Source organism: Buteo buteo, chromosome 4 (assembly GCF_964188355.1).
Source record: "Buteo buteo chromosome 4, bButBut1.hap1.1, whole genome shotgun sequence".
Classification (NCBI taxonomy): Eukaryota; Metazoa; Chordata; class Aves; order Accipitriformes; family Accipitridae; genus Buteo; species Buteo buteo.
The window spans coordinates 66,469,056-66,481,052 of record NC_134174.1 but is presented as its reverse complement, the minus strand read 5'-3'; the positions used below and the strand labels follow the sequence as shown (position 1 = coordinate 66,481,052).

Below are 11,997 nucleotides of genomic sequence, written 5' to 3'. Positions count from 1 at the left end.
CAAAAGGAATTGCATGCATTATTTAGTAACAAAAATATATGATTTAGATTTGTTTAAAAACATATTGAGCAGATCTTCAAGTTTTCTTGTAACATTGGGGTTTTATTGACCGCTTAATGATGATACCAAAGCACAGTAAGATAAAATATTTAAAAATATTAATCTGATGGATATTTTTAATTGTACCACCTACTTGTCTTCTGAGTGTACAGAGGACGCATTTGAGCAGTACAAAACCATTAACTCAATAGCAGTCTTCTGAAAACATTGTGAAATCAGAGTTCTGCATGGCTGCTTTATAAAAAATGGTGTTTATAGGAAAGTTCAGAGTGAGAGATAGTCTTTGAGTTTATCCATAATTACATTAATTCCATCAGCTGGAACTATCATAACAGTCCGCAAAGGTTTCATTGGTACATCATCAAAGGACCATTTGCCGCCCAAACAGGTGTCACTTTCCTCTTGCACAGAGTAGCTGAACTTCAGAAGGGCTTTCTAAACAACAGAAATAAATGCATTAGGACAAAAATTTTTAATTAGCATGAAAATGACATCATCTAAACAAAGTAAAAACGACTCTATTATGCACATGCTTATGAAGAAGTTATTTTCTTCCCTCTCAAAAGGTCCACGAAAAAAAACCTAGAAGAGAATCCACTATTAAGTGTTTCAAACTATTTGCTTTTCACAGAATTTATATCATTCATATTGAAATTCTAAAATGATTGCTATCTTTATAGTTTGGTATCAGAAAAAAGACCTAAGAGGGGAAAAAAAAAAAAAAAAAAAAAAAAATCAATGCCCCCTTTATATGCTTAGTGTGCCTCATTTTAGATGGTTTTAAGACAGCATTTCATTCCATGTTATCACATTAAGAAATGCCAACCCTCAGAAGCTATTGTGCCAACTAGCACGGATCATTGACCAGTAACAGGAATATCAGGTTCTTAACAGACTTTCAACCCTGGAACAAGAGCAAACCATTAGCTGTGTAATTTTGAGAATTAGCAGATCAGCCAAAACCCAGGTAAAAGGAACAGCGAGAAGAGTGCACGAAGAAGAGAGCCTGCATTAAAGATGATAGCTTGGTGTAGGCAACATGTGGCAGGCCTGTAGCAATGAATAGGCTCTGCTCTTCTCATGGCCAACTCTAAAACTGCTCAGAGTCCCCAAAATTAATGTATCTGTAAGAATATGCCATACAGTAATCCCCTCTTTGCCAGTAGAAATTAAATATTAAGGGGATGGGCACTAATACGAATTCTGAGCAGAATTTCAAAAAGCTCTTGGAAAGTCTCTAGATGGCTGGAGCCACTGAAAGACACATTGATAAAGGATGCTTCTTCAAATAGGTAGGTATCCATAACGTGTATTATTTCTTTTCAGTGATATATAAGGCATACAGATAGAATAGTCCCTATTTGTTAGCTTTCCTAGACAAAATGCCTGATGGATAAGAAAAACTTAGACCTAACAAATGTTCCTAGTTCCCACACAAGTCAGATTAAAAAGTATCAACTCAACTCCTAAGCAGAAAAACTCATCTAACCTCTTCCCTTTGCAAGGAAAGTTAAGATCCAGCCTCCTTTTAGGCTTGCTATTTACTAACAGTATCTCAAGGTTGTAAATTTAATTTTGGAAGAACCACCACATAATTTGGGTGGCTTTGTGCAAGAACAAACAATTTGAGCAATGGAGGCCCTAAACCTTTAATCAATTCCAAGTCAGGTTATAATAGAGCTTTTCTTCTACTCCCTCAATAACATTTTAAGGAACAGAATAAAGCACAGGGAACTGACAACTGCAAAAAGGCTTCTCTCTGTTTTATAGGGCTCTAAGTGTCCGCCTCACTGCATTTAATACTATTTTATGGCAATCTAATTAATGTTATATGTAATCAGGGAGGATATACACTCCAACACTAATTTAACGCATATACATTATTAAGTACAGAGACCCACTTAATCTAATATCCTCCATAATGTTTAAAATGAATGTTAAAAATACTAGGAAGACTGTTGAAAAGAAAAGCATGTTCAGTTTGAATCTATTCACTTGAGTTGAAAATTATTGCAATTTAGATAAAAGCACACAATTAGTCTTTAAAATGCCACTCAAAATAACAAAACCAAGATAAATACAAAATAGGCCTTCTAGAACATAACACCCATGGACACATGGGCATCACAGGCTTCTCCCCTTCAGTTTTTCAGTAACATGTTTATATAGAGTTCAAGTTCAGTTGGTAAAGCTGCTGTGGCAGGAACACAAAAAGAAAATCCCAAACTGTTACTGCATAGAGGCTACAACAGTATTCCCTATAGCCAACAATGAATTCACCCACTTATATTTTTCTTCTTCCCAAGAAATAAAGTTCCAGCCATATCATAGCCTCTAACAGACAATGTCATGAATGATTACATACAGGAACCTTTGCCATTAACCATATGATGCATGTGCAAGTACTTTATCCTGTAGGCACTGCCAGAAATGAAAAATAATAGTCTCCTGACAAAGCAATAATATTGTAGAATAATATTTTTAAAGCTTTGAAAAAAAATAAAGAACAATGAAAACTTCTTTGCATTTCAAAGTACATTTTAAATTTAATTTCCTGCATCTTCCCCTTGCCTGATCTGGCTTGGGACCAGCAGAATTGTGTAGACAGGTTGCCTTAGGAAATAGGAAATAATATTTTCATCTTAGTGTTTTAGCACTTTTTATTAATACACCTGTCCTGAGTAGAATAGAGACAGAAAAGCAAAGTGATAGCTAGTTGTTTGGATCTTCAAAAGTTTTTTTATTCTGAGCATTTTTTGAAAGTAACAGGTATCCGAAACAAAACAGATAAATCAGCTTTCCACATATAACCAACAATGACACAAATGCAGAGCTTTGCATCTGTTAAGTTTCTTGGGAAGAGATCTCAAGACAAATGCATTTAACTGCATCACCAAATCCAAATAAAGCCTCAACAGCTGTTTTTTTCTGACACAGGACTAACTATGTAGAGGGAAGGAAAAGAGATCTGTGTATTTAAGCATTAACATGCATTGCAGATGCTGATCAAGACTGTAACGAGAGAGATTCCTCTGCATTTTTTTAATCTTATTCTTCCAAGTGCTTAAAGATGTGACACATGATTAAGTTAGAGCACCCTTGCAAGTTACTACCTGTAGTTTGAGCTGCCACTCTTAAATGTTTGCAATGTAAATCACGTCAGCTTGAATCTTACTGACAGATATTCAAGCTAACCTGCACTTCCTGCAATTCACACACCCACAGTCTTCCCTGTTCAGCTGAGACAGCAATTTAACAAGTCTGTCACATTTCTTATTATTCAGATTAAAGAAGACAACTGCACTGTTCCCCAAACAAAAGGAATTTCAAACTTTCGTAAACTCAGAAGTCCTGGGACATGCTGCTAAATTCAACATCCAGATTTATTACCACTTGTTCATCCTAAAAATGTGGACATTCCATTCACAGTATTTCAACAAGTCTGACAATTATTACATTCAATTCAATCTCTTCAGCATTGCTATATGAGTAAAGAGATGAAGTTTGTTAATTCTTTGAGGCCAAGACACTGGCCTCAAGACAAAGTAACACCTGACCTTTCCCCTAAAGTCTCTGCTTATTTCAGGTATTCTTTGAATTTTTCCATTATTCTCATAGCACTGGAGGCCCTATCACGTAGTAACGCTGCCACAGGTGGTCTATGCCATACCATCTTATAGTCAGATTAATTGTGACCTGATACAAATAACATATTAGTAAATTCATGCCGATACAGAGGATTAATTTAATAATTTGGACTTAGGGATGGCACACCTCTCCACGGTTCTCTAAATACAAAAGGTGTTGTGTTCAATACATAAAAATAGGTTGCTTGCTCAACTCTCAACACTACTCTAAAAAAAGCTGGATTTAATTTAAAAGATATGTGACCATATCTTATTAAAAGACCCCCTTGAATTTAAGGTGAAACACCTTTTTTGCTGATATGCAAAGAAAAATAAACATTTTAAATTAAAAGAATCACGTGTTACCTCATAAAAGAATTCTTCCTCTGCATTTGCAAACATTAATTCCTCCTTCTGCTGATTTCTCCCTTCCCTCCTCTTAGAATTGCTCTTTGTAGCTTCTGTAAAGGTCTTGCTGATAAGAAGATAGTAGTGGCACTTTCCACAAGGTTTGTTTGTTCTCTGTGCCTCAGTCAACTCTTTCCTAAAGATAAATAAACGTGTACAGATACAATTTAAAACTACGTTTACATACACAATTTAAACCCTCAACAAGTGTGTAAGTAAACCTTATAATGTGTTAGTATTGAAAGGATATTCATATTGCAGCCTATTCTGAGTGTCTCAGAAAATAAAATTTTGCATATGCATTCCTAGTACTTAAAAATACTATTTGCACTTTAAAACAATAAAAATATGGATGTCTTTCCACATCTCACAATATAACCCTTTTTTCCCAGAATCTTGTTTATGGTAGAGAGTCTGTGAAATGATTCTAAGTGCAACTCTCCTGAAAATGCATCACACTACCACTTCCATGAGGAACTATAATTAAGAGCCAGAAAATACTCTTGCCCACCCTTGTGTTAAACATGTTGTCACTGCAACTCTCCAAACCCTTTAAGACAAAGAGGCTGAGATCTCAATTTCAGTTGTGACAAGTGCTGTACTAGCGGTAAACCTCAAAGCTAAGCCATCAAGCACCTTATTTCTTTCTCTAAAAACTTTACTGACCAACCCTATCTACATGTTTTCTTTCATATCAAGGTAGTAATTCCTTAATGGTCTATTTTATTGTTTAAATGAGCTATGATAGCAGTTAACTTAACCTGACTTCTACTCTCACCTCGCATGAAAGAAAAGAAGAAAAAAAAAAATAAAAAAAAAATCTTCATTTGATTACTGGAGTTCCTTAACCAATATAATTTCCTGGTTTTCAACACAGCACTAAAACAGTGTAACGCTGTATCTCAGTGGATTTATTTACTTACTGTCACCCAGCCTATGATATAAATCCATGCACTGGTAGAGATCAACCAGCACCTAACCTGCTTTACTCATTTACTTGAAACTAATCAAAACACTGCATATGGTTTTCATGGGCCAGAACTCATCCACCTTGTAAGCCTGTCCCTCAATCCAAATCTTCCATTCCAGAGCCAGGCATTAACATAAGAGCAGAAACATCCAAGTTGCTCATTATCAGCATGCTACAAAAAGTTCTCACTTTTAAATTTTCATAGATCAAGATGAAAATAATCTGCAATACAAAGATAAACTACAATATACGTGCAGCTATTTCTGCAATAGAACAGCACATATTCTTAAATTATTTCCTGTATCTTAAAGTATAGAGTTTGAAAAGCCTAAAGGTATTTAAATATTAAAAAATCAACTAAAGATCTTACACGAGATTAAAATAATTTTTTCTGTTCATGTCTCGCACCTATAGTATCACCTGTCTTAACATAGTTCTATATACATAAGATTTAAAAAAAAATATGAAGAAAAAGTACTATTCAACATCCTGTCAAAAAAAAACCAAACAAACTTACTGAAGCTGCTGGTGCATCGGCAGAGCAATCTGCGGTGGTACGTTAATGAATCTTTCACTGAGCAGAAGACCCACAGGCTTAGTACTGTCATTTAGGAGTTTATTCAGTTGTTCAACTACATGCTGTTCGCAGCTCTTCTCACACCGACTTAGAATCAGCTCTTTGATTTGTTCAGCACACTGTGTACCCTAGAATCAAAAAGTATATTTTCTCCATATTATAGAACAATTATTTACACAAGAAAACCGTGAATGTGGACTTCAGGGGAATATTCTACAGACCTATTGGCAATTTCCTTAAGCAGTCCCTAAAGCACTGTACAATTTCTCTGAGATTATTTACCAACCCTGAAGCTGAGGGCAAACAAAGGCTCTTAACCGATAGGAATGCAGCTAGGAGCTGCAACACCAGTACACTCAACAGCAACCTCAAAAGCTGCAAAAGGTGAAAGTGAAGAAATACAAGAGGCTGACAGCTCAGTTACCCTGGAACTACTTCTTAGACCTAGTTTTAACACTCTCTTCCACTCTTTGCTTTATGTTTCACCTTCAGCAAATTACACAGGACTAGATCCAAAAGAAAGCTAAGTGATGTGCAACTTTTAAGACCATAGTCCTCCATGGTGGAATTTAAAATCCTGATGCGGTTGTCTAGGCTTGTTATACAAGGCAGAAAGGCAGGACGCAGTCTCACTTATTACTGTCTAGATGTTAATGAGGAATACCAACCTTCCTTTCCGTTAAGTTTAAGCAGCTTATAAAACCAAAGACTTCATCATCATCTTCATCATCGTCACTACTGTCTTCCTGGACTTCTGCTTGCTATTTAATGAAAGAAAAAGCAACAACTCATATTGACATTCTATTTCGACTCTCTGCAGCAAGAAATGTTTTTCTTTCCAGAAGATGCTCAGCAGATGACAACCACCTAGGTAATCTGTACAAACACACAACCTACAAATTCTGGTTACGGTTATGAAAGTGCTGCATCATTGAATGTCTCTGTGTACTTAGAGTCAGCTATATAGAGCACCAGGTCATGTATCTTCTACAGCAGGATCTTTTGAAAGGCACTAAAATTTGATAGCTCACATATAATAAGCAGCATCTCGGTACAAGGGGTGGCAATATCTTAAGCAAAACCAATTTTCTTCAGTTTCTAACGTAGGGAAATAAACCTGCAAAGTCTTTAAAACCACAGAGCAATAGAGCTTTGATAGAGAGTGAAACAAAAAGCTCAACAAAACTCTGCAATGAAAAACTTAGGGAAAGAACTGGGAGTCATGCAGTTGTAATATAAGGATTGTATTAAACTTGGGCAGGAAAACTGTTGGCGCAGGACAAAAAGGGAAAGTATAGCAATGATACCATGCAACACAGTACAACAGCACAACTGTGCCATGGGGGCAGCTTGTTTGGGTTTGAAAGCAACGAGGCCATGACATCTTGAGCTCTATACAGTACTGAACAGCCAGCAGTAACTCAGGAGCCTCTGCAGAGTGCTCCACTGCCATAGCAGAACTTGTTCAGGACTCGTTTCGGGATCCTTTCCTAGGCCCAAAGAACTCTGCACAAAAGGAAACCGCATACAGGATATTTTTGGACTATCATCCCTGTACATCCTGAGAATGTATGGAAATCACAAGGTCCTATTTCTTATGGTGATAGTAACAAACTTCTCCATAGCATTTTCAGCATTATTACTCTACCACACCAAAATTCAGAGCAAAATCCAGCTTTCCATATGTAAAAAGAAATCAACCAAAAAAATAAATCAAATTCCTTGTTTGACTGAAAGCAGGCATGGAAAATTCCAGCTCCCATAGAAGAATTATTGTCAAAGCAAGAAAGCATACAAATTACAAAGACAGGATCCCCTTCTGAAAGTCTGTGATGTCATTTCAGCATAAAAAGTGTTGTACTTCATTTACAAATGTAAATTCTGTCTTACCTTGATAATACTTCCAATATGATTCTGCTGTATTAATATATCAGTTAATTCAGCAGTGTTAACAGGAGCTTTTAGAAACAACTGGAAAATAAGAAACAAGTATTAAGAAGTTTTAGGCCTGATGATATATCATGGGCAACTTAGTAGAAAATAAAGTCAGTAATTTCTCTAAGTTGTTATACAATACTCTGTTCCATTTTTAATTTCCATTTAGTGAGTTTGTTTATTTAACTTCCTTCAATACAATACTGTAAAGACTAAAAATCAGCTTCTTGAAGCACTTGCTCCTTGACCTTCCACGAGCTGGCATTTTGCATACCTGGTATCCTTTTGAGTTTGGTATGATCTGAATGCTTGCTGACCATAGGTTTACAACAGAAACATCCAAAAGAAGACTGGAAGCTGCCACGTTGAACAGACAGATTACTTGTTTGTCTGTTTTCTAAGGGCTGTAATTTTAAAAAAAAGACCGCTCCAGGAAGTTGATTAACATTGAATGAGGTTTTCTGGGCAGCAACTAACACAATGAAAATAGAAAGATTATACACACTGTGGAAGAACAGCCCTACCGTTCATTGGGTAAAGTTCTTAAAACCATGGTTTAGAAGACATATGTTCTTTGTGGCTGTAATTGTCTAATCATCTTGAGCTGAAGAACAGTAAAACTATGAATCAATACAGATCATGTGAACTGATGACTCTGTGTAACTCTTTAGATACTATTTATCAATGAACATATCAACCAAGCTAACAAGAAGTCAAAGTACCTGTTGTAGTAATTTCTTTATCCCATTAAAGTCATTGTCTGATATGGAATGTGCTTCAAATTCAATATTGACTTCCTATGAAGAAGTAAAATAGAGAATATCAAACATACCTGGCAAGAAGCTATATCAAAACAAAGCTAAACTATAAGAAACTTGAAGACAAGTAATGGTCAACATCAGAAATGGAACTTATTTCCATCTTTCAGTAATCTCAGCAATTGTTACAGTTATCATTTCTTCTGTAATCTTTAGAGAGCACCTATGAAAGTAACTTTTTAAAACTGTGTTGTGAACAAACTTTTAATGCTTTGTTCCTGCAATCTGGTTCACACAATTATGTTTACCATAGCCACATAGACTCTTACTGCAGAGAGGCTTGATCCAGGCAGTTAAACTCTTAAAACTGCAGGATTGGAGTGTAACACCTTGGCTAAAGATGAAGATTACTGCAGACATTTAAATAATTACACCCCAAACCATACTTCTGCTAACTCCTCAAATCCTAATGGTATCATTAACCCCACTCTGGAAATCTGCTCAGTAGGCAAAGGATGAGACCTCATCACAGCAAAACAGATTGTGAACTTCTGCTTCTCCTTCCAGAACAAATGCTGTGCACCTACCAAACATTTCTGCTGGTATTCTATATTAATAGTACTGCCTGCCAAGGCTGCTTTGCCTACCTATTCTTCTGTGAACCACCGTTTGAGATCATCCACATTTACTTTGCCTTGCAACTGCTGGTTTGGATTCTACTTTCTGAACAATCTAAGCCACTGAGCCTTACTTTTGTCACCAATGAAGACTCAGAACTCTCTCCAGTCCCATACTGAGGTCATGGTCTTTATTGTCCACTGGGAGAAGGGCCTTACAGGCCAATTTACAATGTAGAAAGCAGGTATACAACCAATTTTGAGGGGAAAAAAAAAATACAGATTGGGTGACACACTCAGATATTCTTTTACGGGCTAGTAAAGCAAGGATGCTCTATAGAAGTAATACGTAAGTGACTTTCTCAAGGAGGGCACATGATTTACTTGAGAAGCTACTTATATAAGAAAACAGATTGTATCTTTGGTGTATACAGCATTCACTCCTGGCATCCAGGAACTTTTTGACTGCTTTGAAATTCAAGGATCTCACTGAATGATTAAGCCAGTAAATTCTGAACAAAACACAGTTTACAGTGGTTCTGAACACTGTGCAAATCATAGCCATAAAATTGATATAAACCATGGGAGCACTAGATGTTCTAACACTGGTCTTGCTTCATGGCTTTTCCACTACCCAAATTAACAGCCTGGTATGAGAGTTTACAAACCCTCCATCTTTCATCTGTTAAAAAAAAAAAAAGGCAAATAAAGACTCATCATATATTTTGGTGTGTCCTGTCTTGCTACTGTGTACTTTATTCTTGTCCCCCGCCTTGCGCCCAAAGCAAAGCAAGAGCCTGCAAAGCAAGCTGTTACATGCAACAACACTCTGCTATGTACAACAATACAGTAGTATGCAAAGCTCCTTCTTAACAACCAAGCCCTACTTGGCAATCATATTATTGTTCTCAGATTGACAGAATTACACATGCTTCTTTCTACGAAGAACACATCTACATGAAAGAAGATATTTTCCTTTTTCCACGTGAAGTGGTAAAAGGTGAAGGGAAAGGCTAATATGGCAAAAACAAAAATGCTGAGAATTACAGGGAAACAAATGCCCTTCAAGTATATGACTTTACAAATTTCTAAGTTTGTACAGTTATAAGCGTTCAGTACATTTCTTTAATATTAGCAATGCACACCTTGATGTCTTGTACAAGAATTGAGGGAAAGTCAACACATCTTTATATCAACACTTCCAAACTGAAATAGATGTAATAATGATATATCATCCTCAAAATCTGGGCTACTAACTTAAAACAAGTGTTATACTGCAAATTTTAGCCAGTGCACAAACAATTGCAAATAAAACACATTAGTGCACACCAGTGCAGGACATAGAGCAACCATCCTCAAAACCCCTGTCACTGAAGACTCAAGAAACTTCATCCACAAACACCACAATAAAAAACACTGTCCTACCTACATTATGCAGGAATGCTGAGCACAAAAAAAAAAAAAAAAAAAGGAAAAAAAAAAGGATTACTGCCATTAACTTTAATTTCATAGTGTTTAGACACTAGTGCAACATCTTGTATCAGTTTACAAACACCAAACAGTACAAAAACTACTGGCAGCGCTAGTCAAGAACTTCACAAACATATGTCAGCTCAAACTAAGTCAGTACCCATTTAACATGGCACACATTTCTAGCACATGGTAAATGCGCTTTTCCATCATGTTAGTATGACTGATAACACAATGAAATTTACATTTTTTATCATGACATAGTTTTTAAAAAAGGTAGGGTTTATTTTTTTTTATTTGCTAACATAAGGTAACTAAGGCTTCATCTAAGAAAAAGGAAGATAATTAACTCAAAGTGAAATCCTAGTGAAGACAATCAAGTTAGCAAAGTATTTAATTTGAAATGTAAGTTAAAACCCACAGATACTTTTGTTCTTCTGCCCTTTTAAGCCCTGTGAAAATGACAGATTGCCTTATCACCCAAGGATTTTAAAAAGAGTGCAAAGCCAGCGCATATCTCTTCCTTTCCTAGAAAGGGGGACTCCTCCCTCAGTGTTGTGTTTCACAATTAAATAATGCATTTTCACATATGTCCAGGTGCAGATAGAGAGCGAGCGAGCAAGCTCAGAAAAGAAATTAATGTTTGATTTCCGTGAGGTCTGGTGTTTTTTCTTCTCCCTCCTCCCCCCCGCCCCAGCCCCTTACACAAAAAGCAAATTAGAGCAAATCTTTTGTGTTGAAAGCATTATTTTCAAGCGGCTGCCTGCAGTCCCACACAAGAACGACGCAGACAAGCTACACGCAAAGGCCAAGTCTGTACAACTGACTGCGGCCTCGGGGATTTCAACATTTAAAAAAAAGAAGAAAGCAATAAAAAAAATTAAGACCCTCCACAACTTTTAACGCAGCAACGGAACCCACGGCCACACGCTGGGCCCCCCCCCGACCCACGGGTGACTCGCAAGGGGCTTTAGGGGGACACCCCCCCGCGCCTTCCCAACAGCTTCCAGTCACGGCTTCGTGAGCCCGGCTGCTTGTTTCTATCGTTTTAAAACTTATATTAGCGGCGGTGGATCAAAAGAGGAGGGGAAGGCTCCGGAGGAGGGCAGGGGATGGCCGGGGGGGGGGCACGGAGGGACTCTGAGGGGAGGAATGGCGGGCGCGGGCACCGAGGGAGCCTGAGGGGAGAGAAGGCGGGCGCAGGACCCCTCACCTCATCGATCCTCTCCTCCTCCTCCTCTTCTTCTTCTTCCTCCTCCTCCTCAGAGTCCGACTCGCCCGACCCCGAGCCGCGCTCCTCCTCGCCGGCGGCGGGTTGGGGCTGAGGCCGAGCCCTCCGCTTCGCCGGCGTCGCCATGCTGCCTTGGCGCGCAGGCGCTCCCCACAGCCGGAATAGGCCGCGGGCGGAGAGAGCGACCGCGGGCAGGCGCGGTGCCCGCTCCGGGTGGGCCGGCTGCCGGCACTGCCCTTTAGGTGAGCGCCGGGTCGGACAGCCTCAGCAGGGCCCGGCGGGAGGGCTGTGGTCCTCGGCTAGGGCCGGAGCAGCGGCGGGTGCGGGCCTCCGGCTGTGTGGTGA

At 38.3% G+C, this 11,997-nt stretch overlaps 1 protein-coding gene across 2 annotated transcripts; it reads right to left on the bottom strand.

Moving 5' to 3' along the window:
* Positions 1–75: 75 nt before the first annotated feature.
* On the bottom strand, positions 76–11,915 carry BCCIP (BRCA2 and CDKN1A interacting protein). 2 transcript variants are annotated; one of them, XM_075026601.1, is made up of 7 exons: positions 11,635–11,915; positions 8,299–8,373; positions 7,532–7,612; positions 6,310–6,402; positions 5,582–5,769; positions 4,053–4,230; positions 76–495 (listed from the first exon to the last, which is right to left on the bottom strand). In XM_075026601.1, the coding sequence occupies exons 1-7, from the start codon at positions 11,776–11,778 to the stop codon at positions 325–327; spliced, it is 930 nt and encodes a 309-aa protein (XP_074882702.1). In that variant the 5' UTR covers positions 11,779–11,915; the 3' UTR covers positions 76–324. The 2 variants fall into 2 exon arrangements, with proteins under 2 accessions (XP_074882702.1, XP_074882703.1); XM_075026602.1 differs by lacking the exon at positions 8,299–8,373.
* Between the last annotated feature and the right edge of the window lie 82 nt (positions 11,916–11,997).